The following is a 27,696-nucleotide window of genomic DNA, read 5'->3' on the forward strand; positions in this document are numbered from 1 at the left end:
CCTGGATAGCTACTAAACAATAGCTGGAACGACCTAGCGAACAGGTGCGAACTGGCTGAGTCAATTCAGTGGCTAGCTTTGCACTTGGCTAGCTAACAGTAGCTGCTAGGGGTAAGTTATAACCTACATTTGTGTTTTGTTTTTACATACTGGTAGCCAGAGTCGTTCAAGGGAATTCGGGACATGGGTGACTAGTTAACGTTAGCTTGGCTCTCTCTGTGTGTTCGTGCCATGGGAGGAGGGGTTTCTTCTTTGTCTGAAAGCAATGGCTAGCTAGTATGCTAACTATTCTAGCTAACTAACTGGCTGAATAAGTTGACGACAGACTCGCTCAAGCTGTCGGGACTAACCCACAACGTTAGACACGGACACGAATGATCTGCTTGGCGTGTTGACAAACTGGTGGTTTGTTGTGGCTGAGTATTGGTGCTAAACTGTGTTGTTGGAGTCCGGCATGCTAGTTGGCTGTGGCGTCATATGACTAGGTGCCCTGGACGATTTTCACGGAAGAATACTGTACCAAGTTAGCTAGCTGAATAAACTAAGTTAGTCTATTCCTAGAAAACATTGAACCGCTGTTGTTTACAACAATTATAGTTTCTGAGGTGGATGTTGGGAGAGTTATATTTGGGTGTTTCAGTGAAATGTAAGTGAGGGAGGCCCCGCTCTCTCGCTTTCCCAGATGTTTAGTTCATTTCATTCCGATCTCCTTTGCATTATTGTAGCCATTTTCTGTAGCCTGTCAACTATGCCTCTGTCTATCCCTGTTCTCTCCTCTCCGCACAGGCTATACAAACGCCTCACACCACGTGGCTGCTGCCTCTCTAACCTGGTGGTCACTGCGCGCACCACCCACGTGGAATTCCAGGTCTCCGGCAGCCTCTGGAACTGCCGTTCTGCTGCCAACAAGGCAGAGTTCATCTCAGCCTATGCTACCCTCCAGTCCCTCGACTTCTTGGCGCTGACGGAAACATCGATTACCACTGAAAACACTGCTACTCCTACTGCTCTCTCCTCGTCTGGCCATGTGTTCTCACATACCCCGAGAGCATCTGGTCAGCGGGGTGGTGGCACAGGAATCCTCATCTCTCCCAAGTGGACATTCTCTCTTTTTCCCCTGACCCATCTGTCTATCTCCTCATTTGAATTCCATGCTGTCACAGTCACTAGCCCATTCAAGCTTAACATCCTTGTCATTTCTCGCCCTCCAGGTTCCCTTTGAGAGTTCATCAATGAGCTTGACGCCTTGATAAGTTCCTTTCCTGAGGATGGCTCACCCCTCACAGTTCTGGGTGACTTCAACCTCCCTACGTCTACCTTTGACTCATTTCTCTCTGCCGCCTCCTTTCCAGTCCTCTCCTCTTTTGACCTCACCCTCTCACCGTCCCCCCCTATTCACAAGGCAGGCAATACGCTTGACCTCATCTTTACTAGATGCTGTTCTTCTACTAATCTCACTGCAACACCCCTCCATGTCTCCGACCACTACTTTGTATCCTTTTCTCTCTCGCTCTCCTCCAACACTACTCACTCTGCCCCTACTCAGATGGTAATGCGCCGTCGCAACCTTCGCTCTCTCTCTCCCGCTACTCTCTCCTCTTCCATCCTATCATCTCTTCCCTCTGCTCAATCCTTCTCCCTCCAATCTCCTGATTCTGCCTCCTCAACCCTCCTCTCCTCCCTTTCTGCATCCTTTGACTCTCTATGTGCCCTATCCTCCCGGCCGGCTCGATCCTCCCCTCATGCTCCGTGGCTTGATGACTCATTGCGAGCTCACAGAACAGGGCTCCGAGCAGCCAAGCGGAAATGGAGGAAAACTAGACTCCCTGCGGACCTGGCATCTTTTCACTCCCTCCTCTCTACATTTTCTTTATCTGTTTCTGCTGCTAAAGCCACTTTCTACCACTCTAAATTCCAAGCATCTGCCTCTAACCCTAGGAAGCTCTTTGCCACCTTCTCCTCCCTGCTGAATCCTCCCCCGCCCCCCCCCCCGCCCCTCCCGGGGAAGGACTGCCCGTTCCATGATCTCGCCATCACGGTTTACAACTCCGTTGTGTCCTCCTCCCAGAGTGCAAAGAGCCTTGGCGTGACCCTGGACAACACCCTGTCGTTCTCCGCTAACATCAAGGCGGTGACCCGATCCTGTAGGTTCATGCTCTACAACATTCGGAGAGTACGACCCTGTCTTACACAGGAAGCGGCACAGGTCCTAATCCAGGCACTTGTCATCTCCCGTCTGGATTACTGCAACTCGCTGTTGGCTGGGCTCCCTGCCTGTGCCATTAAAAGCCCTACAACTCATCCAGAATGCCTCAGCCCGTCTGGTGTTCAACCTTCCCAAGTTCTCTCACGTCACCCCGCTCCTCCGCACACTCCACTGGCTTCCAGTTGAAGCTCGCATTTGCTACAAGACCATGGTGCTTGCCTACGGAGCTGTGAGGGGAACGGCACCTCCGTACCTTCAGGCTCTGATCAGTCCCTACACCCAAACGAGGGCATTGCGTTCATCCACCTCTGGCCTGCTGGCCCCCCTACCTCTGCGGAAGCACAGTTCCCGCTCAGCCCAGTCAAAACTGTTCGCTGCTCTGGCACCCCAATGGTGGAACAAGCTCCCTCACGACGCCAGGACAGCGGAGTCACTCACCACCTTCCGGAGACACTTGAAACCCCACCTCTTTAAGGAATACCCGGGATAGGATAAAGTAATCCTTCTACCCCCCCTTACCCCACCCCCCCCAAAATAAATAATAATAATATTAATACAAAAAAATTAATAATAATAATAAAATGCATATTGTAAAGTGGTTATCCCACTGGCTATAAGGTGAATGCACCAATTTGTAAGTCGCTCTGGATAAGAGCGTCTGCTAAATGACGTAAATGTGTTGCTTTATTCATTTTTTTAAAACCAGGTTTGCTGTTCACTTGCGCTATATAAGATGGAAGGGAGTTCCATGCACTAATGGCTCTGTATGATACTGTCCTTTAAAAAAAATTTGTTCGGGACTTGGGGACTGTGAAAAGACCAGTTGTGACCCGTCATTCAGGGCAGGTGGGGCAGAGCCTGTTTTGCATGTTATTTTGACATTAATACATGCCACATATCAGTTTGCAAACAATGAAAAAAATAATAAATAAAAAAATAATCATTGACTTAATAAAGCCGCATACAAACTTGGTCTCTTTTTTGCTTTCTTGAGTAAGGCAGCTCCAAAATGCAGGTGTTTCAGCCTAGCTCAGTGCTTTCTGTGGTGGTGGGGCAGCCAGTAGTAAATATGGAGCGTAGGGGTTGGTTCTCTAGTTGCGCCGTGATTGGCTCAGTGTTCTGTCACTCATGGGGACACTACATCACCGCCAAATCTAAGGGTAGGGCTAGAAAATTCAAGCCCCTTAGGTGCTGCCATAGAGTTACATTAGAAGTGCCCATCCAAGAAGGCTCAAGGTCATTGGCAACGGATAAAATGACGTCAAATCACGTTATATCACGTTATGGTGTGGGGGTGCTTTGCTGGTGACACTGTCTGTGATATATTTAGAAGTAGCTTTGACTGGCTGATCATGTCAACATCATCATTTTAAAATCTTAGCTAGCAGTCAGCATCATGAATCAAGTCGACAATCTACTGGCAAATGCTTTTTAATCCTTGTCATATGAAGATAAATAATGAATAGAAATTATAGATAAAACGTGCTCATCGGCCATTGGACATAAACATTACACAACAAGTTGGAAATCTCAAATTCAACAATGAGTGGTTTGGAAGGAATTAGTGGCTAACTGCAAGCATTGCAAAGCAATCCCTAGCCTGCTACTCAGTGGAGTGGGTGTGTGGTTCCAAGTCTGGGTTTAAGGGTCTCTTTTCCAAGCTTAAAAGGATAAACATTCTATATTGGCCATGCTGTCAATCCAGCATGACTTCTGCCGTGCTCAAAAGAACTGGAAACTCAGAACTGGGAAATCTGACTTCAGAGAGTTCAAGACAACTGGGAACTCAGAAAAAAACGAGCTCTGACTGGGACAAAAACGTTTTGAATGGTCATCCACCTCGGAATTGCAAGTCGGGAACTCGGGCCTCTTTCTAGAGCTCTGACCTGAAGATCACTGACGTCATCATGATTCGACCTTGTTTTCTTCCAGAGTTCCCAGTTGTCTTGAAAGCACCATAAATCCAGAGAATGCCAGACTTTGATGACAAGATTTGCCCACGAACGACCGCCGAGCCACCTTCCTGTTCAAGTGAGCACAGCACAACAAGGTGAGTCCAAAAATGTCTTGTATGCTGCTGAATAAATGATGTAATATGCCAGGGAGATATGTATACTGTAGTTAAGAAAATAATACTAATTGTATGTTGTGTAGTAAGCTGTTAGTAGCCCATGTGCCTCACCCTAATAATTTGGTCCCTTTTACCCCTCTTAATTTCGCCTACTGTTCTGACTTGGTGGTGCACATGTAGCCTATAGCCTGTTTTAGAGAAATGTAATCATCGAAATGTAATCATCGAATATTGTAAGAGCTTTCATTGTCTGCTTATATGCCCCCTACGGTTCTGACTTGGTGTACAGGGAGAATACTGTAAGAACGGCACATGTTCTGAATAAGTGACGCAGTCAGTCTTTCCTTAACTCTTAGCCAAGATAGACTTGCATGCATAGTATTAATATTAGCCCTCTGATTACAATGAAGAGCAAGACGTGCGGCTCTGTTCTGGGCCAAGTGCAGCTTAACTAGGTCTTTCTTTGCAGCATGTGACCATATGACTGGACAATAATCAAGATAAGATAAAACTAGAGCCAGCAGGACTTGAATCTATATGTTTGACCATGACAATTTACAATCGAAGGTAACACCGAGTAATTTAGTCTCCTCAACTTGTTCAACAGTCACACCATTCATTACCAGATTCAGCTGAGGTCTAGAACTTAGGGAATGATTTGTCCGTTTTAGAGATGTTCAGGACCAGTTTATTTCTAGACACCCATTCCAAAACAGACTCCAACTCTTTGTTAAGGGTTTCAGTGACTTCATTAGCTGTGGTTTCTGATGCATATATGGTTGAATCATCAGCATACATGGACACACATGCTTTGTTTAATGTCAGTGGTAGGTCATTGGTAAAAATAGAAAAGAGTAGAGGGCCTAGATCGCTGCCCTGTGGTACACCACACTTTACATGTTTGACATTAGAGAAGCTTCCATTAAAGAAAACCCTCTGAGTCCTATTAGATAGAAAAGTCTGAATTCATGATATGGCAGAGGTTGAAAAGCCATAACACATAAGTTCTCTCAACAACAGGTTATGGTCAACAATATCAAAGGCTGCACTGAAATCTAAAAGTACAGCACCCACAATCTCCTTATTATCAATTTATTTCAGCCAATCATCAGTCATTTGTGCCCTTCTCTATAAGCGTGCGGAAAGTCTTGTTAATTTGTTTACAGAGAAATAGCATTGTATTTGGTCAAACAGTTTGCTAAGAGCTGGCAGCAAGCTGATAGGTCTGCTGTTAGAACCAGTAAAGGCCGCTTAACCACTCTTGGGTAGTGGAATGTCTTTAGCTTCCCTCCAGGCCTGAGGACAAAGACTTTCCTCTAGGCTCAGATTAAAGATATGGCAGATAGGAGGGGCTATAGAGTCAGCTACCATTCTCAGTAGCTTTCCATCTAAGTTGTCAATGCCAGGAGGTTTGTCATTATTGATCAATAACAATAATTATCCCCTCTGCTCTGTGGCTGAGTGACTCACTGCTTGCTAACAGAACAGGGCTGCGGGCCACTGAGCGGAATTGAAGGAAAACTAAACTTCCAGGGTACCTATCATCCTCCCACTCTCTCCTCTCTTCCTCTGTATTCCCTTCTAAAGCCTATTCTATTCTATCTATATTTAACGCTTCTGCCTCCAACCCTGGAAAACTTCTCCACTGCCTCCTAACTCCTTAATCCTCCGCCGCCTCCCCTTCCCTCAACCCTCTCTGCGGACCACTGAAAAAAAAGGTTGACGACATCCGCTCCTCATTCACTCAGCTTACTGAGCCCACTCACACAACTACCTTTCCCTCATTCTTCCTTCTCTCTCCAGATGAAGTCCTGCAACTAGTGATGTCCGGCCGCCCGACAACCTGCCCACTTGACCCCATCCCCTCCTCCAGACCATCTCTGGAGACCTTCTCCCATTCCTCACCTCCCTCAACTCATCCCTGACTACTGGCTGCATCCTCTCTGACATTAAGATGGCCAGAATCCCTCCCCTCCACAAGAAACCAACACTCGACCCCTCTGATGTCAAAAACTAGAGACCGGTATCCCTTCTTTCTTTTCTTTCTGAAACACTTGAGTGCGTTGTCTCTGACCAAATCTCTCGTTATCTCTCTCAGAATTATTTTCTTGACCTTAACCAGTCAGGCTTCAAGGCGGCTCACTCAACTAAGACGCTCTCCTCTGTTCTCATCCTCCTAGATCTTTCACTATATATTTTACCTCTTGGGGATGTTATTCGAAAACATAATGTTAACTTTCACTGCTATGCGGATGACACACAGCTGTACATTTCAATGAAGCATGGTGAAGCCCCAAAATTGCCCTCGCTAGAAGCCTGTGTTTCAGACATAAGGAAGTGGATGGCTGAAAACTTTTTACTTTTAAACTCGGACAAAACAGAGATGCTTGTTCTAGGTCCCAAGAAACAAAGAGATCTTCTGTTAAATCTGACAATTCATCTTGATGGTTGTAAAGTCGTCTCAAATAAAACTGTGAAGGACCTAGGCGTTACTCTTGACCCTGATCTCTCTTTTGACGAACATATCAAGACTGTTTCAAGGACAGCTTTTTTCCATCTACGTAACATTGCAAAAATCAGAAATTTTCTGTCCAAAAATGATGCAGAAAAATTAATCCATGCATTTGTTACTTCTAGGTTAGACTACTGCAATGCTCTATTTTCCGGCTACCCGGATAAAGCACTAAATAAACTTCAGTTAGTGCTAAATACGGCTGCTAGAATCCTGACTAGAACCAAGAAATTTGATCATATTACTCCAGTGCTAGCTTCCCTACACTGGCTTCCTGTTAAGGCAAGGGCTGATTTCAAGGTTTTACTGTTAACCTATAAAGCGTTACATGGGCTTGCTCCTACCTATCTTTCCGAGTTGGTCCTGCCGTACATACCAATACGTACGCTACGGTCACAAGACGCAGGCCTCCTAATTGTCCCTAGAATTTCTAAGCAAACAGCGGGAGGCAGGGCTTTCTCCTATAGATCTCCATTTTTATGGAACAGTCTGCCTACCCATGTGAGAGACGCAGACTCGGTCTCAACCTTTAAGTCTTTACTGAAGACTTATCTCTTCAGTAGGTCATATGATTGAGTGTAGTCTGGCCCAGGAGTGTGAAGGTGAACGGAAAGGCTGGAGCAACGAACAGCCCTTGCTGTCTCTGCCAGGCCGGTTCCCCTCTCCACTGGGGTTCTCTGCCTCTAACCCTGTTGCAGGGGCTGAGTCACTGGCTTGCTGGTGCTCTTTCATGCCGTCCCTGGGAGGGGTGCGTCACTTGAGTGGGTTGAGTTACTGACGTGATCTTCCTGTCTGGGTTGGCGCCCCCCCCTTGGTTTGTGCTGTGGTGGAGACCTCTGTGGGCTATACTCGGCCTTGTCTCAGGATTGTAAGTTGGTGGTTGGGGATATCCCTCTAGTGGTGCGGGGGCTGTGCTTTGGCGGAGTGGGTGGGGTTATATCCTTCCTGTTTGGCCCTGTCCGGGGGTTTCTTCGGATGGGGCCACAGTGTCTCCGGACCGCTCCTGTCTCAGCCTCCAGTATTTATGCTGCAGTAGTTTATGTGTCGGGGGGCTGGGGTTAGTTGGTTATACCTGGAGTACTTCTCCTGTCTTATCCAGTGTCCTGTGTGAATTTAAGTATGCTCTCTCTAATTCTCTCGTTCTCTCTTTCTCTCTGAGAACCTGAGCCCTAGGACCATACGTCAGGACTACCGGGCATGATGACACCTTGCTGTCCCCAGTCCGCCTGGCCTTGCTGCTATTCCAGTTTCAACTGTTCTGCCTGCGGCTACGAAACCCCTACCTGTCCCAGACCTGCTGTTTTCAACTCTTAATGATCGGCTATGAAAAGCCAACTGAGAGACCTGAGCCCTAGGACCATACGTCGGGACTACCGGCCGTGGTGACTCCTTGCTGTCCCCAGTCCGCCTGGCCTTGCTGCTATTCCAGTTTAAACTGTTCTGCCTGCGGTTATGGAACCCCTACCTGTCCCAGACCTGCTGTTTTCAACTCTTAATGATCGGCTATGAAAAGCCAACTGAGATTTATTCCTGATTATTATTTGACCATGCTTGTCACTTATGAACATTTTTGAACATCTTGGCATGGTTCTGTTATAATCTCCACCCGGCACAGCCAGAAGAGGAATGGCCACCCCTCATAGCCTGGTTCCTCTCTAGGTTTCTTCCTAGGTTTTGCCTTTCTAGGGAGTTTTTCCTAGCCACCGTGCTTCTACACCTGCATTACTAGCTGTTTGGGGTTTTAGGCTGGGTTTCTGTACAGCACTTCGAGATATTAGCTGATGTAAGAAGGGCTATATAAAATAAAATTGATTGATTGATTGATCATTGCTATACGGATGACACTCAACTACTCTTCTTCTTCCCGCCTTCTGACACCCAGGTGGCGACAGGCCTCTCTGTGTGCCTGGCAGACATCTCAGCTTGGATATCGGACCACCACCTCAAGCTCGACAAAACGGAGCTGCTCGTCTAAAATGCTAATTAAAGCATCACTGATCTAATTTTTCTCAGTAAGGCCAGAGTCTGACAACATGCTTAAGCAGGGAGGGAGAGGAATTTCCACACTTCAGTGCATTAACTGTTTTCCAACATTTTGACAGATCACAAGCAGAGTCGGATATATAAAAAAGAAGTAGCTTGATTTGGCTTTCTTAATTGTGGAGGTGCATCTATTTCGCTGAAAAGCTGCCAATCAGCTACAGAGTCAATTTTTCTAGCCTTAGCCCAGGCTAGAGAACCAAGGCTAGAGAACCAAGGATTTGTTATATTTTTTACTCTAAGGCGTTTAAAAAGGGGGCGTGTCTTCCAAATAGATAAAAATAGATGAGAAAAATTCAGGGTCAGGCATGCAGCTGATAGAGAAAAGCTCAGAGTAATACATATCATGAAGAAACCTTTGGGGAGAAAATATTTTATATACCCATAAAAGGTGAGCGTAACATACCCGTCAGTAGCTAAACATCTCTGTTTAGAGGGTTGTGTGTGTGTGTGTGTGTGTGGCTACCCACATTCTTTCCCTTGGTTTCTTATCTGGGTTTTAACATGACTGACTAATGACCTTGATCTCTTGAACGCTCAACCCCCCAAAGGTACATCTGTCCATCTCACCTTTGACCTGCATGAGCATGAGTTTCTTGTAGGGCACAGCGCTGTTGTTGGACATCTGGTCGGAGATGTTGACACTACGCAGGTTGACACTGCTGAAGTTCTCCTTACTGGCCAGCCCCGCCAGAGCCACCTCAGAGAATCCACTATTTTTATTCACTGGAACACAGAGATGGAGCCATAGGTTAGAGGAGTTATAAAGATATACAATATACCATATAATTAGGAATTAGAATACTAGAATGGACATGAACCTTCTTATGATGGTATAGATGCGGTAAAGGAGTCAATAGAACGCAGATGTTCCATTGACCAGTGGAGATTAGTCAAATCAGTCATGATTTATGTATTGTAACAGGCCCACATTGTGCTTACTTAACTCCAATTTGGATATATTTGGCTGTTTTCGCTGCATAATATGTAGAAATTGTCACTTTTCAGGTTTAGAAGAAGTGACTGCTAAATGCTAACTCCCGTTCCTATAAGCTGGTTAGCATAGCTAGCATACAGAAATCGTTGTTGGTTGTCAGTCGTTTTTAACTGTAATGCAGTTGATTTGTAACGATGACATGAACATGTGTTGGGGTTGACATCCATACAAGCATCATACGCAGATTCTTACCTCAAAACAGTGTGAAATACACATATAAACAATAGCCTTTTTCTGGGGGGCAATGAGGAGACTCGGGATCTTTCCCCCACGTGTTTCCATGGAAATTCCACTGTTTTGGTTGATTTCGATTTACCTCTTTACCGCATCTATAAAAGGTCAGCAATTATGGTATGGGAGTTGGTCAACCATGGTTTGCCTGTGCAAGATAGTGTAAAACAATGAATTTTAAGATTATCTGCACTGTATGTTTGTTAGCTAGCTAGACAATGGAATCATTCCACTAAAACTGTTTTCAAATTAACTGCCAATATGACAACATTTCATTCAAACAATACAGTCAATCCACAGCCATACACTGGCTGAAATCAGTTGACGATAGGATTTAGACAAGTTGTAAACGCAATAAGTACTGATATTGTATCGTAACAACACACAGCTTTCCAAGACAACAAGAATTGAGACATTTATGGCCTGTTTACATATATTTTAGAGGCCGTTTATACTGAAAATTGGTATACAACCCGTAAAAACGGTATTTATAATTATATGACAATATTTTAGGTTAACAATTTTATTACACAATTTCTGATATATCACATGCTTTACTTTTATTTTCCTGTATAAGTAAAAGCAGGAAATGCATCACAGGTCTATGCCTCTACTGCAATTCATTCCAATTAGACTGGTTCTGGAACTTTAATTTAATAGGATCTCTATGCAATATACACAGTACAGTTGACATTACAAACACACTGAGCCACTTCGGACAAACCAGAGTTCTTATTCCCTGGAACACAGAGACAGAGACAGAGCAGGGGGTAGAAGGACATGTATAGATATACAATATACACAGACACAAAACACATACTGTACATTACACACAGACATACTGTACACACAAGTCATACAGATAAAATGTAATGTGATTAAAGGCAATAAAATACTCTCAACATTGAAATTGATATTAGAAAAACCCCAGAATCAACCAAGTTTTCTGGAAAAACAGGTAATTTATTTATTATTTTTCAACCCTACCCAGAACCCTTCAGGGCCCCCAGTCTCATGAAGTATTTTTATAACACTAAGAGATGGGAAGAGGAAGTTAGAGTGAGTAACACGCCTTTTAGTTTGTAGCTTTACACAGCCCGGGACACACTTTTTATGCGACTTCGATACAGCTACGAACGGAAGTGATTTTCTTAGCAGGTTAGGAGAGAATTTTCACAAAACCCTAACCCTTTTCCTAACTTTAACCTCAGTCTCCTGCTACGTTAATTATCATGAAGAGTGTTTCGCAACACAGCCCACTGCACGTTACCCAACCCATAATGGTAGAAAAACAACAGTGAATATTTGAAGGATTGCTCTGCACAATACCAGGAAATTAAGGCAAGGTTGCGTCCATAATGGCACACTAATTCCCTATAAAGTGGTAATTCCCATATGTAGTACACTCCTTTTAACCAGGGCCCATGTCTTATATGAATCAGTTCAGGTATTGTAGTATAGGGAGGAAGGGAGTTATTAATATATGATTGAAAGTGTGCTCTGGAAAGTTTGCTGTCGTGGGAAGTGTTGGAGAAGATTTCCTCATAGTGCTGTTGTGGTTCTGTTAATATGTGTGTCTCAACCACAGCACACACCATCCACCTCTGCATAGACTGACAATGCATTTACAACTGAATACAAGCACAATCAGATCTAAAGCTTATTTTCCCCATATTCCTAGTTATCTAAACTCCCCCAAACCATAGCCCCTACCCCTAGCACTTTTGTAGATCTGAAGGGATTGGATAGGTATAAGTTAAGCAATATGGCAAAAACATATTGTGGACTAACCCTAATCCTTCTCAGCCTTTATCCTCTTGCTCTACATCAGGACTATGTTGAGTCTCTGCTCTATGTACTCCCTCTCTCAAGTCCTCCCTCCCTCCCTCCCGTGTACTCACTCTTCTCTTGCTTCATCCTCTTGCTCTCCAGCAGGCCGATGTTGAGTCTCTGCTCTGTGTACTCGTGTCTGATGTCCTCTCTGGCCGCCAGCATCTTAAGAGGGTTCCTGGATGACTGGACGTTGCGCACTGGACGCACCGACCGCTTGTGCTCCACCATGGCTGAGGTCAGCCTAGGTCAGAAGTTAGGGGTCAACAGGAAGCAGGTGCCGGGTTTTTACAGTGTTGAATCACCCCTGACCTCTGCTCTGTATATTCGTGTGTGTGAGTGTATGTGTGCGCGTGTGTGCACACATGCTTACTTGGGTATCTGGGTACCACCGAAGATGTCGTCAAAGTCGTCATTGATGTCCACCTTGCTGTTCATGTTGAGGGGCATCTCGGCCACGTGGCGGTAGAACTTCTCGAACATCTCATCATCCAGATTCATGACTTCTTTGACCGTCTTCTCCGTCACTGTGATGGTGGATTCCTGCAGGCCGCCCACTGACGGGGGAGAAGCATGGAAGACAAGATGAGTAACATAACATTATCCTCAAGGCGTCCTCAGTAGTCTCCGATGGCGTTTTTACCGAAGATTCCGGTAACTTTAGTAAATTACCTGTAGCTTTGCAACCCTAGACATAACCCAGTCACTAAGGCCACAATAGACAGAGACCGTCGGTCCTAATTCGCTCCCAACCCCTCCCCCTTGGCTTTAAATGTTCAATGTTTGCAGATCTGTGGGGTCTGGATAGGTATAAGCAGTGTGGTGTTGGAGCTTCCACCCTATTCCTTCCACCTTACAGATCTGCAAACATCACAGGGTTAGTGCCAAGGAGGATGGGTTGGGAGCGAATTGGGAAAGACGGAGACAGTATACTAGAACAAGACACTCACCTTTACTGTTCAACCTGCCCAGGAACGACTCCAGCTTATCCAGTTTCCTGTCTGACTCCAGGTTCATGTCCGGTTTGGCCTCGATCTCTGCAAAGGAACATACAGGAGTTACTCTATGAATGGAGAGAGACTGACATCTACACTTAGTCAGCGTGGGAATAGGGTGCCATTTGGGACTCACTTTAAATTAAATCTGAAGACATCCATTCATAAAAAATGTAAATCACAATAGCAATGAAGGTGACATCTGTCTCATGCATCAACACAGCGTTTCAGTTTGTGAGGGCAACCAAACACTATCCCGGGGTTCATATTCTATCAGATATTGGTTACCAGATAGAATAACAATGACCACACCAATGATTAATGTCACAGTGATTACACATGACAATTGCAGGCAATATGATGCACACAATACAACAGCAAAAGGAATTTTAAAACACCTTCAGTATCAGATAAATCCTCAATTTCTTATAGAATAAAAACAAAGACGATTGATTATAACCAGATGTCAACATTGGCAAAATAAGTATTGCACTGTAGTTTGGTCGTGAGTCAAACAGCACAGAGGCTACAATAGCTTCGCAGTGATTGGATTACGTTGAGGTGATTCTTGACATGGGCATATCAGTACTAGTGTATTTTATATTGAATGACTATTGATACACACATTTTATGATGAAGATGAGTAACATAACATTATTCACAAGAACTACTCAGTAGTCTCTGATGGTGTGTTTACATTTAGGTCGGCATGTATCTAATGACAGTAAAGGACATAACCCAGTCCCAACCGTTTACCCCAAACAACATAATGCAGTCACAACCACGGGTTGGAACTCAAATGATTTTCCAATCATTCTGAACAGAACCCCTATTTCTTTCACTCTGTTCCAGTGTTCCGACCAGAAAATAAAGCTCTGAAACAAAAAAAAAAAAAAAAAAAGCTTTTGCAAAATAGCTAATTAATATACTTGATCCATTAGCATGGATAGAGAAGCTTGCTATGGAACGCATAAGGTAGTTATTTACATGTTTGATTGGTCAGATAAATGCAGGCGCAAATTTCACCGGTGAGGAGAGAGCGACGGCAGGAAGCCGGTTAAGAGCGTTGGGCCAGTAACCGGAAGGTCGCTGGTTCGAATCCCAGAGCTAACTAGGTGAAAAATATGTCAATGTGCCCTTGAGCAAGGCACTTAACTCAAATTGCTCTTGTAAGTTGCTCTGGTTAGGAGCGTATGCTAAATGACTAAAATGTAAAATGAGAGAGGGGTGGACATGGAGGGTGCTCGGCTTGGACATCATGACATGATGTAAACTGGAATGTGTTTAGGCTATTACTAGCATTATAACTTTACAGAATTATATACGAGACATTAGGCATCTTTTTGGAACAAAAAAATTACATTAACCGGTTCTCAAGATCTTAAAATTCACAGTTATGTTCTGGAACACTAGAGATCACTTTCGTTCCAGGTTCTGTTTCCTAACAATTGTTTTGTTCTTTTTCGGTTCTGTTCCCTGAACCCCTGGTCAAAACCATTTACTGTAAATAATATTAAAGGACAATTCCACCCAAAAACGATATTTTGGTATTTGTTTCAATAGTTCATTGTTGACATAGTCCCAAACTGTTTTGCTTGTCAGCAATCAAGTTTTCAAGATATGTAACTTTCAAAATAAAGAAATCATCCCCGTATGATGCATTTTGCATCATATGATGCTGCGTTTTGTATCATATGATGCAAAATACATCATACGGAGATGATTTCTGTATTTTGAAAGATTGTTTTTGGGTGGAGTTTCCCTTTAAGGTGACTCATAGACCAGAGAGGAGAGAGAGGTTCTGGTTCAATTATGATTTTTCCCTTTCTCACAGAAATGTGAACTCGTTCAATCCCCTCAAAAGTTTAAAAGCTTTGGATTGGTGCAATAAACATGGTAGACAATCTGTCCAATGCTTTTGAATCGATGAGGGTGAGGGAGAAAGGGGAAAAACTGAATTGGGCTACTGACCTTCCAGGGGCTTGGAGATGGCAGGAGTGGTGTTCTTGGGTTTGGCAGAGAGAGACGTTACAGGGTTGAAGAGAGCAGAAGGAGAAACCAGACCTGAAACACACACAGATGGACAGATATTAACAATATAATTGGATGTTCCACTACATGGAACAACAGAAGAGAATTGAGAAGTTAGGGCATAACGTTAATGAACTACTGTAATGTAAGTCATGCTGCAGCTCCTTCTATTTTACAGACTGATATATATTGTGTTTGAGCTACTGTAGCGATAGGCTAGCCACCCACCCAGCAGCAACAGTAGTACTGTAACAGTAACTGTCTGTCAGTCAGTGTTTGTGTTCTACCCCCCCTCTCCATTTCTGACAGTAATCTACCATGTCACCCTTAATCTCACTCAGCAGTAAACCTGACTGAACCAGGAACCGCCAAGACCCTCTGTACTACAGCTAATTGGATAATAGGAGACCAATTATATAATTTTCTGCCCGAGTGAAATACACACGGTGACTGCTGCTACTCTATGGGAGCTGGGAGGGTCTGGGAAGGCTGGAGGGAGAATTATATTCACTGGCTGCCTAAACGAACTGCAGGATTATATGGAATGAGTGTAAATGAATTGTGAATTAAAACTGAAGACCACTTATTCACTGACTGACACAAAACCTGGCTCTGTGTGAGCTCGGATGCGTGTGTAAAAATGTGTGTTTTTGCGCATGTGTGCCCGTGCATGCGTGTGTGCATTAGATGATCCCTGACCTTTCTTGATCATGCGTGCGGCCACAGTGAACTGTGTGGAGTCGTTAGCTGCCCCGTGGCCCTTGGACTTCCAGGCCTCCTCTCGGGCCACGATCAACTGCTTCCTCTCATGGATGGACATCTCTATACGCTGGCTCTGGTTTTCCGTAGTCTCCTCACCTCCTCCCATCCTCTGCTAGGAGAACACAGAGATGGGGATAGGGAGACCCGGGGTGTATTCAGTGATATGAAACATTGTCTGTGTCCTAAATGGCAGCCTATTACCTATAGTGCACTATTTTTGATGGACCCTGGTCAACAGCAGTACACTACATATGGAATAGGATGCCATTTGGGACACACCCCCAAGGTGTATTCAGTGAGGTGAAACTTTCAGAACTTTGAAGATGGAAATGTCTGTGCGGTTGTGGTGTGGTACTAACTATAATCACCTTTCACTTAATGTAGCACACCACTGAACAACATCAATAATACCCGGCATACCCATAGATCTCCCCATAACAAAAATGCCTTGTGTCTACTCTAGCATATCTACAGACTACCCTTAACAAAAGTGCCTTCAATATCATATGAATTGACTGGTTTGACAAAGAGAAGTGAAAAAATGTATAGTGTATGGGATGAAATGAATGCAAAATATTTGTTTACAGTTCATTGAATGAAAGAGAACCCAATCACATGACAGAATGAAGCAGAGTGTGGGAGTTGGATGACCATGTCAGGACGAGCACAAAACGAAAGCAACCACACAAATATAAACATCCACAACAAGTTAATTCCCATGAGTACACACACAGACACACTCGAATTCTGTAGCCAACATCAAAGCTGCACTGTAAGCCTATGAGTAGCGCTGCAGTAGGCCTATATGTGTGACAGTAGGCCTATATATCTGTGAGTGAGTGACTGTTGGACTATTGGAGTGGGTGAAGGGTTCACCTTCCTTCTCCACGGGTGCCTCTCATCCCTAACCAGGGAGGCACTGGTCACTCTGGACAAGGGGGGGCTGAAGTTTCCAGACAAGTGGGGGCTGTTGACTCTGGACATAGGGGGACTGGTAGCCTTCACATGACCGGGAAGATGGGTAATGGGTGGAGGAAAGGAAGGGCAGAGGAAGGAAAGAAGAGAGGGTGAAATGAGAGGAAAGAGTGAAGGACCGAGAGGAGAGGATGCAGCCTAGGTGGAAGCCTAGCCAGAAGGTGTGACATTTAATCTTTGTTTTACCTTTATTTAACTAGGCAAGTCAGTTAAGAACAAATTCTTATTTACAATGACGGCCTACACCGGCCAAACCCGGACGACGCTGGGCCAATTGTGCACCGCCCTATGTGACTCCCAATCACGGCCGGTTGTGATACAGCCTGGAATCGAACCAGGGGGTCTGTTGTGACGGCACTGAGGCACTGAGATGCAGTGCCTTAGAACGCTGCGCCACTCGGGAGCCCAATCTCACCAACACCATAGAGCGTCAAAGCTATGTAGCGTCACACCTATCACGCGACAAAGCTATGTACCGTTAAAGCTACAGATGCATAGAACCAAAGCTCTTGAAGCACTGAGCGTCAAATCTATAGTTAAGCAATAAGGCACGAGGCGGTGTGGTAAATGGCCAATATACCACTGCTAAGGGATGTTCTTAAGCACGACGCAACGTGGAGTGCCTGGATACAGTCTTTAGCCGTGGTATATTGGCCATATACCACAAACCCCCGAGGTGCCTTACTGCTATTATAAACTGGTACCAACTTAATTAGAGCAGTAAAAATAAATGTTTTGTCATACCCGGGGTATACGGTCTGATATACCACAGCTGTCAGCCAATCAGCATTCAGGGCTTGAACCACCCAGTTTAAAATAGCTTATAAATAACCATGCTCTTCATTGACATAACTAGGCTTGGGGAGAGAAGGCATGTTTTTAATAGGCCCTGAAAAAAAGTTGCCTCAGAATTGTGCTGTGACGGTAGGACAGGGAGAGCAGCAGCAGAGCAACATCATTACAATGCCTCCAGACATATGGCTAGCATTTTAGGAGTAAGGACAACTATAGAGACCTTCTAGAACTGCAGGGTAGCAGATTTAACACAAGAGCTCACAGCAGAAAACAGGCCTGGGCTTTTTTTGGGAGAGTATACAGTAACAGATATAGTGAATAATATGCATCCATATAGTAGATGAGCTTACCATGCAAAGCCTACAGAGACATGCATGATCTTTGGTGTAGATACTAAGCACATTATTACTCAATAACACTAACTGTATAAAGCATGGAGGCTTTAAAAGCAGCCCATAAGGCAGGTAGGTAGGCTATGCAGGCTGGCTATAGTATGCAGGCTATCAAACTGGATGCATGATCTCACCTGGCTGTTCTGATCAAGACACTGATTAATATCATTGTCAGGGAGATCAGGAGGAGAGGAAGTGGTGGTAAAGACGGGCTCCTACGGAGGGAGGGCCATGGAAGACACAGACAGGTCAAACGGACAGACAGACAGAATCAATGACAGAGGGGAATAAACAGTAGATGGAAAAACCGGGATACCTCCAACCCAATATTTTATAGAGCTGCATATGCAACTGTACTTTGACAGTGGTTTGTAAATGTGGATTGTTGTCAGCCTGCACGCACATGCACACCTTCATCCAACACAATCAATGTCATGCAGTTTATGAGTCTGGATTTAAATGGCTGTATAGACAGGGACTACGACCTGGTGAATTGGTTTCAGCGTCACACCTGAAACCAAGGCTGCCGCACAACTGGCACCCTGTTACATTTTAGTCATTTAGCAGACGCTCTTATCCAGAGCGACTTACAGTTAGTGAGTGCATACATATTTTTTTTCATACCGGACTCCCGTGGGAATCGAACCCACAACCCTGGCATTGCAAGCGCCATGCTCTACCAACTGAGCTACACGGGACTACACAAAGCACTTTATAGGGAATAGGTGGGATGCAACCCATGCCATCACCACTTTACACAAAAAGCCTTGAGACGAAGCTACAGCAACAACCACAGTAATGACATCTGATAAGCAGTAGGACTGAATTAGAGCAGGTAACACACAGTGTAAACATGACAACACACCATCACCATGGTAATAAATTAAAACACTGATAGGGTTGCACATTTCTGGACACTTTCCCAAAATTCCCAGGTTTTTCAAGAAACCCAAGTTGGAAGATTCCCAGAATCAGGTGGGAATAAGCAGGAAATCCAGGAATCCTCCAACCAGGATTTCTGGAAAACATGGGAAAGTTAACGGAATTTTGCAACCCTACGCAGACCACACCACTGTCATTAGTGCCTTGACCCCTCAAGCATCAATACTACTGTGTATAAAACACCACCAACACACCAGGGTATGTGTTAGGTTCCCCACTAACACACTGGTCTTACCCAGAGCTGATCAGACACAGCCAACTCATTAATCAGCATCCCTTCTTCCTAAAGAAACACAGCCAGGAGAAAAAGGACAAGTGTTCTTGTCATCCGCATGGCTGAGACTAAGCTAAAACGTCAACCTCTCTCCCTCAGCACCCTATAAACCTTAACTGACTATTGAGATGTTGACTTCGAAATACAAGCTATATTCTGTCAGGTGTGATCTAAACCAGGGGTTCCCAAACTTTTTTCCCCCAGGGCTCCCTTCTTTCCCCATATATTAAATACAACACCAGTTTTATTTTGTTTCATTCAAGGGACCTAAGAAAATGTTTTGAAGCTCATTTCATGCAATTCTACGTAGTTTAACAAGTTTAATTACATATTTTAGGTACGAAGATGAAGAAAATAAAGTCTAGAGCTGATTTCCCCAAATGTTATTCCACTACCAAATATGTTTTATGATAATTTATATGAACACTTAATTTAATTATACATACTCTTTTAGAGAAAGTGAGTAGATCAATTGATAGCGACAGAGTCACTTCCCAAGCAAAGTCCAACTTCTTTGACTCCCATGTGCAGAGTTGAGTCTTCCTCAATTTTACTGCTTGTTTTTAGCCTAAAGCATTGTATACTTATCCATCATTTTAGTACGGTATAAACAATTGCATATATATATAAAATCAAGATGCATACACATACACCATATGGGGGATGCCCCCTAGGTTGGGAAACTCTCATTTAAACAATGTTTTTAGGAAACCAAACCACTTTTTTTACTTTCAGTTGAGTGCCTGAAGTTGCTGTGAGCTACCTTTAACATTTTAAGCAATGATTCAGTGTAGTTTAAACTCTTAATAAGCATGGACAATGACATCCTAGAATATAATCTCATAAAGGGGTTGCATTTTCTTATCTCTAATTCCTACTGTACTGTAGGCTACAGTACATCTCCTTTGATGTCAGAAGGAAATGGTCTTGATTGAGCTCCCTAGCCAGGCTGAATGGGAGGATAGAAAAAGAGACTGAAAACAAAAACATCCATCCTTGACCTCCTTTGAAGCCCTAAAAAACTGGCTTATTTCAGTTGATTCACTGTTCTTCATTGTTCTTTGATCCTGACTTTATACTTTTAATTTCCTCAGTGTTCTTAGTTTAATCTACAGAGTTAAAAGATCAGGGTCCATATTCATAAAGCGTCTTAGCGTAGGAGTGTCGACCTAGGGTCAGAGTCCCATATACCCCCCCGCCCTGTCCATGTAATCTCATTCATTATGATTTAAAGGGAAAACTGATTCTAAAAGAGCACTCCTACTCTAAGACACATGATGAATACGGAACCAGGCCTGACAACAGCCTCCTTTTGGTTTCATGAGGGGGAAAATCAATCAAGTTTATTGCAAAATCTTCAGAGGCTGTCATAACTTGACAAATGGCAGCTGTCATCGCATGTGTAACCTATCGTAGTAGGCGTAAAAGAAGCGCCTAAAACTAGTTCCCCTATATACTGGTCTTGACAAGAAGAAAATAAACTGTCGGGGGAGGTTCTCTTCTGCACTGTTCAACCAATCCAGTAAATGTGGAGGAGGAGTTAAGATGGAGTGTCGCCTTGTTAACGTCCAAAAGCGGAAGTCGCTTCACAGGTGCTCTTTCCATTTCCCCTGAAAACCGGAACATCCGGTTGTTGGGGACTCGGCAGAGGTTACCGCATGTGGAACACCGAGGAATGTTTTCATTCAGTTATGTCAATTACACCCGTACTGTAAAAAAATAAATTAGTGACAAAGCAACAACAAAATTGGATTGGTGAGCCAAAACAAAATATGGTATTTCCGCTTCGGTGGAAGGACAGAGAATAGGCGAGGTTGTGAATAGTTCTAAACAGAGAGGTAAGTGTAAAAATCACCCCACACCATTTAACTCTCATGCAACGAAACATAACTACAGTGCGCATGCAGAGATTGAAATAAAGGTTTATTTTGAATGAAAAAAAGACATGCAAACGGAAGGAAGATAAATGGATAGAATAGGAGAAATGACATAGAACAAGCCTGGTTATTGCAGGCTAAAGACAAGAGACAGAAATGACAACAAACATGCATTAGATTCATATACTACATTTCATGTACAGTGAGGGAAAAAAATATTTGATCCCCTGCTGATTTTGTACGTTTGCCCACTGACAAATAAATGATCAGTCTATAATTTTAATGGTAGGTTTATTTGAACAGTGAGAGACAGAATAACAACAAAAAAATCCAGAAAAACACATGTCAAAAATGTTACAAATTGATTTGCATTTTAATGAGGGAAATATGTATTTGACCCCCTCTCAATCAGAAAGATTTCTGGCTCCCAGGTGAGATTAGGAGCACACTCTTAACGGGAGTGCTCCTAATATCAGCTTGTTACCTGTATAAAAGACACCTGTCCACAGAAGCAATCAATCAATCAGATTCCAAACTCTCCACCATGGCCAAGACCAAAGAGCTCTCCAAGGATGTCAGGGACAAGATTGTAGACCTACACAAGGCTGGAATGGGCTACAAGACCATCGCCAAGCAGCTTGGTGAGAAGGTGACAACAGTTGGTGCAATTATTCGCAAATGGAAGAAACATAAAATAACTGTCAATCTCCCTCGGCCTGGGCCTCCACGCAAGATCTCACCTCGTGGAGTTGCAATGATCATGAGAACGGTGAGGAATCAGCCCAGAACTACACGGGAGGATCTTGTCAATGATCTCAAGGCAGCTGGGACCATAGTCACCAAGAAAACAATTGGTAACACACTACGCCGTGAAGGACTGAAATCCTGCAGCGCCCGCAAGGTCCCCCTGCTAAAGAAAGCACATATACAGGCCCGTCTGAAGTTTGCCAATGAACATCTGAATGATTCAGAGGAGAACTGGGTGAAAGTGTTGTGGTCAGATGAGACCAAAATGGAGCTCTTTGGCATCAACTCAACTCGCCGTGTTTGGAGGAGGAGGAATGCTGCCTATGACCCCAAGAACACCATCCCCACCGTCAAACATGGAGGTGGAAACATTATGCTTTGGGGGTGTTTTTCTGCTAAGGGGACAGGACAACTTCACCGCATCAAAGGGACGATGGACGGGGCCATGTACCGTCAAATCTTGGGTGAGAACCTCCTTCCCTCAGCCAGGACATTGAAAATGTGTTGTGGATGGGTATTCCAGCATGACAATGACCCAAAACACACGGCCAAGGCAACAAAGGAGTGGCTCAAGAAGAAGCACATTAAGGTCCTGGAGTGGCCTAGCCAGTCTCCAGACCTTAATCGCATAGAAAATATGTGGAGGGAGCTGAAGATTCGAGTTGCCAAACGTCAGCCTCGAAACCTTAATGACTTGGAGAAGATCTGCAAAGAGGAGTGGAACAAAATCCCTCCTGAGATGTGTGCAAACCTCGTAGCCAACTACAAGAAACGTCTGACCTCTGTGATTGCCAACAGGGGTTTTGCCACCAAGTACTAAGTCATGTTTTGCAGAGGGGTCAAATACTTATTTCCCTCATTAAAATGCAAATCAATTTATAACATTTTTGACAGGCGTTTTTCTGGATTTTTTTGTTGTTATTTTGTCTCTCGCTGTTCAAATAAACCTACCATTAAAATTATAGACTGATCATGTCTTTGTCAGTGGGCAAACATACGAAATCAGCAGGGGATCAAATACTTATTTCCCTCACTGTATGTTTGCCAAATAAATGTGCAAAACCACAACAGATATGTATATCAATTAATACAATTCCTTATATTGCTCAGGAAGTTATCTTGACCAGAATACTGGATTTAAGGAAATGATGTCAACCTTAATCTGGTCTTCTTAGTATTACATTTACTTGGAAACAACCGTACAATGTCTTCAGAATACACATATGGTGAGCTAGCAATTTAGACAACGAATTTAGGATTACAGAATATGGTAAAACAGTGTAAATACAGTACTACTGATATAGGCCTACTACTCGTTTCCAAAATCAAAATAACCACCAATGACTATCATATTTGAGAGTAAGTGCAGTTTAAGATATGCACAGCAATTCTGGCCTCAAGAAGCTTATAAGCATGATAAGAAGCATGCTTTATAAATTATTCTAACATGACAGAGATGAAAAGGAAAAGACACACACAATATCGATGACAATACACAACCCCTCTGTTTAGAGACATCCACAACTTTGTCTTGATATGCATTTACAATGAGTTCATATTAAACCAACAATTGTACTTTAACTTGTGTCAATGAACCAAAAATAAAGGTGTCTAAAGGCGATAACTGAATGAAGCGACAACATCTTCACATGACAATAGGATTAATGTAGGCAAATGTTCTTACAATTTCCCCTTTTGGGATTACTTGATTAGAAAAGTACGCAGCAAATTAAGGTGTTTGTGATTTCCCACAAAATATGCCTTAAAAACTGCCTGATTGACTTTTTCATTACATAAAATTGTCAGCCAAAAGACTTTAACCATGTGCTTGTGTTGAGTCTTTAGTAGGGGTATAGTTTTCTGTTGATAAAGGAGCGTACCATACAGTATATACAGTAGTGAGTCAGGTTACCTTCTTCTTGAAGCTCTGCTCCACCTCCCATAGCTGAGCGTGACGTTCTGACACGGCCACCTGCACCACGTCCTGCTTCCTATTAATCCTGTTCCTCCAGTCCTCCTCGCCACTCTTCTTCAACAGGGCCAGCCTGGGGGGGGAGAGAGAGAGAGATGTCAGTCTTTGTTCTGCCAAGGGGCCATGGTTGTACAACACTAAGACACATGTAATACAGCATGCACAGTGGATTCTTTGAGCCATCTGTCCAATAAAGGTAAATTGGATCAATGACAACAAGCTGTGAGAGAGCTGGAGAGATGGACGATAGAGCTCTGGCTAGCCATAGCTAAAGCTTTCCCCATATGGTCTCAGCTCAGTCATAAAGTTAGAACCTAGACCGTCACTCTACAAACTAGGTCCATTATTTAGAATTTGGAATCTTGCTCCTATTCTACAAGGAGCCAACAAGAGCGTTGGGATGGTCTGGATGCTTAAACGACTGAATGTTTGGGTTGAGTGCGTTTCCTCCAAAAGTGTGAAATGACAAACTATTCCCTATATAGTGAACTACTTTTGACCAGTAACGCAATCAAAAGTAGAGCACTATACAGGTAAAAGTCAGTAAATTAGAATATTTTGAAAAACTTGATTTATTTCAGTAATTGCATTCAAAAGGTGTAACTTGTACATTATATTTATTCATTGCACACAGACTGATGCATTCAAATGTTTATTTCATTTAATTTTGATGATTTGAAGTGGCAACAAATGAAAATCCAAAATTCCGTGTGTCACAAAATTAGAATATTGTGTAAGGGTTACATTTTGAAGACACCTGGTGCCACAAAATAATCAGCTGATTAACTCAAAACACCTGCAAAGGGCTTTAAATGGTCTCTCAGTCCAGTTCTGAAGCCTACACAAACATGGGGAAGACTTCAGATTTGACAGCTGTCCAAAAGGCGACCATCGACACATTGCACAAGGAGGGAAAGACACAAAAGGTTATTGCAGAAGAGGCAGGCTGTTCTCAGAGCTCTGTGTCCAAACACATTAATAGAGAGGCAAAGGGAAGGAAAAACTGTGGTCAGAAAAAGTGTACAAGCGATAGGGATCACCGCGCCCTAGTCAAGATTGTGAAAAAAAAACCATTCAAAAATGTGGGGGAGATTCACAAGGAGTGGACAGCTGCTGGAGTCAGGGCTTCAAGATCCACCACCAAGAGACGCTTGAAAGACATGGGTTTCAACTGCCGCATACCTCGTGTCAAGCCACTGTTGACCAAGAAACAGCGCGAAAAGCGTCTCACCTGGGCTAAGGAAAAAAAGAGCTGGACTGCTGCTGAGTGGTCTAAAGTCATGTTTTCTGACGAAAGCAAATTTTGCATTTCCTTTGGAAATCGAGGTCCCAGAGTCTGGAGGAAGACAGGAGAGGCACAGGATCCACGTTGCCTGAAGTCTAGTGTAAAGTTTCCACCATCAGTGATGGTTTGGGGTGCCATGTCATCTGCTGGTGTCGGTCCACTCTGTTTCCTGAGATCAAGGGTCAACGCAGCCGTCTACCAGCAAGTTTTAGAGCACTTCATGCTTCCTGCTGCTGACCTGCTCTATGGAGATGGAGATTTCAGGTTCCAACAGGACTTGGCGCCTGCACACAGCGCAAAATCTACCCGTGCCTGGTTTACGGACCATGGTATTTCTGTTCTAAATTGGCCAGCCAACTCCCCTGACCTTAGCCCCATAGAAAATCTGTGGGGTATTGTGAAAAGGAAGATGCAGAATGCCAGACCCAACAACGCAGAAGAGTTGAAGGCCACTATCAGAGCAACCTGGGCTCTCATAACACCTGAGCAGTGCCAGAAACTCATCGACTCCATGCCACGCCGCATTAATGCAGTAATTGAGGCAAAAGGAGCTCCAACCAAGTATTGAGTATTGTACATGCTCATATTTTTCATTTTCATACTTTTCAGTTGGCCAACATTTCTAAAAAATCCCTTTTTTGTATTAGCCTTAAGTAATATTCTAATTTTGTGACACACGGAATTTTGGATTTTCATTTGTTGCCACTTCAAATCATCAAAATTAAATGAAATAAACATTTGAATGCATCAGTCTGTGTGCAATGAATAAATATAATGTACAAGTTACACCTTTTGAATGCAATTACTGAAATAAATCAAGTTTTTCAAAATATTCTAATTTACTGACTTTTACCTGTATATGGAATAGAGTGGCATTTGGGACACAGACTCACAGAACAGTGCTGAGAATAAACAGATCAGACTAGAGCAGTAGAAACACGTTCTCTGGAGTGATAAATCACGCTTTTCCATCTGGCAGTCCGACGGCCAAATCTGGATTTGGCGGATGCCAGGAGAATGCTACCTGTCCCAATGCATAGTGCCAACTGTAACGTTTGGTGGAGGAGGAATAATGTTTTTCATGGTTCGGGCGAGGCCCCTTAGTTCCAGTGAAGGGAAATCTTAATGATACAGCATACAATGACATTCTAGACGATTCTGTGCTTCCAACTTTGACAATGCCCCTGTGCACAAAGCGAGGTCCATAGAGAAATTGTCTGCCGAGATCGGTGTGGACGTCTTTCTGGGTAAGTCTCTAAGAGCTTTCCACACCTGGATTGTGCAACATTTGCCCATTATTATTTTTTACAATTCTTCAAGCTCAACCATGTTCAGGTCTTGCCATAGATTTTCAAGTAGATTTGAGTCAAAGTGGTAACTCGGCCACTCAGGAACATTCACTGTCTTCTTTGTAAGCAACTCCAGTGTAGATTCTGCCTTTTGTTTAAGGTTTTTGTCCTGCTGAAAGGTGAATTCATCTCCCAGTGTCTGGTGGAAAGCAGACTGAGCCAGATTTTCCTCTAGGATTCTGCCTGTGCTTAGCTCCATTCCGTTCATTTTTTATCCTGAAAAACTCCAGTCCTTAACAATTACAAGCATACCCATTACATGATGCTGCCACTACTGTGCTTGAAAATATGGAGAGCGGTACTCAGTAATGTGTTGTATTGGATTTGCCCCAAACGTAACACTTCGTAATCAGGACATAAAGTGAATTGCTTTGACACATTACTTTAGTGCCTTGTTGCAAACAGGATGCATGTTTCGGAATATCTTCCTTCTTTTCACTCGGTCAATTAGGTTAGTATTGTGGAGTAACTACAATGTTATTGATCCATCCTCAGCTTTCTCCTATCACAGCCATTGAACTCTGTAACTGCTTTAAATTCACCATTGGCCTCATTGTGAAATCCCTGAGCGGTTTCCTTCCTCTCCGGCAACTGAGTGAGGAAGGACACCTGTAGCTTTTGGGTGTGTTGATACACCATCCAAAGTATTATTAATAACTTCACCATGCTCAAAGGGCTATTCAATGTCTGCTTTTTTAAATTTTTACCCATCTACCCATATGTGCCCTTTACGAAGCATTGGAAAACCTCCCTGGTCTTTGTGGTTGAACCTGTGTTTGAAATGTACTGCTCAACTGAGGGACCTTACAGATAATTGTATGTGTGTGTTACAGAGATGAGGTAGTCATTCAAAAATCATGTTAAACACTATTATTGCACACCGAGCCAGTTTGCGCTGTTCTGTGAAGGGAGTAGTACACAGTGTTATACGACATCTTCAGTTTCTTGGCAATTTCTCGCATGGAATGCTCGCTGGAAGTCGTTGGGTGAGGTTGTGTCTCTCTCTGGCGGGAGGTAAGCTTGGCTTATATGGCTTATATGGTGTCGAGTAAAGCTTAAACTATGTAGTTAGATTGTAGTTAGGTATTGTAGGTAGTTATCGTAGGTAGTTATCGTAGGTTATTGTAGTTATAGTAGGTTATTGTATGTAAGTATTGTAGGTAAGTATTGTATTAGGCTGAGCCCGGTGAAGCACGAGGCTAGCTAACCCACTACCTGGACTAGCTAGCGGGTAGCTACTGGTAACTATTAGCAACTGCGGATAGTTGTTTCACGCTTGAGAGTACCTGTAATTACGCCAGCTAACTGCCTACCATTCAGCTGTTTTTCTAACCTCATTGTCTGAAGCGTTAACGTTAGGTAGTTAGTAGCTACTGTGCTCGAAATGTAGCTATCTTGTTGCTACCTGGATAG

General features: G+C 43.5%; 1 protein-coding gene across 1 annotated transcript in view; it reads right to left on the minus strand.

The window, feature by feature from the left end:
* LOC311103009 (supervillin-like) overlaps positions 1 to 27,696 on the minus strand; it is a gene marked incomplete at its 5' end in the record, with an annotated part of 110,015 nt that overhangs the window by 36,147 nt on the left and 46,172 nt on the right. The window contains 10 exons of the mRNA XM_084144504.1: positions 9,400 to 9,555; positions 11,959 to 12,131; positions 12,261 to 12,444; positions 12,838 to 12,924; positions 14,854 to 14,946; positions 15,613 to 15,787; positions 16,552 to 16,666; positions 17,994 to 18,052; positions 19,015 to 19,062; positions 23,590 to 23,722. Coding sequence (XP_084000630.1) covers positions 9,400 to 9,555; positions 11,959 to 12,131; positions 12,261 to 12,444; positions 12,838 to 12,924; positions 14,854 to 14,946; positions 15,613 to 15,787; positions 16,552 to 16,666; positions 17,994 to 18,052; positions 19,015 to 19,062; positions 23,590 to 23,722 — 1,223 coding nt within the window. The remainder of the gene's footprint in view (positions 1 to 9,399; positions 9,556 to 11,958; positions 12,132 to 12,260; positions 12,445 to 12,837; positions 12,925 to 14,853; positions 14,947 to 15,612; positions 15,788 to 16,551; positions 16,667 to 17,993; positions 18,053 to 19,014; positions 19,063 to 23,589; positions 23,723 to 27,696) is intronic.

Source organism: Coregonus lavaretus, assembly GCF_964263955.1.
Source record: "Coregonus lavaretus genome assembly, chromosome: 2".
In the NCBI taxonomy this organism is placed as follows: Eukaryota; Metazoa; Chordata; class Actinopteri; order Salmoniformes; family Salmonidae; genus Coregonus; species Coregonus lavaretus.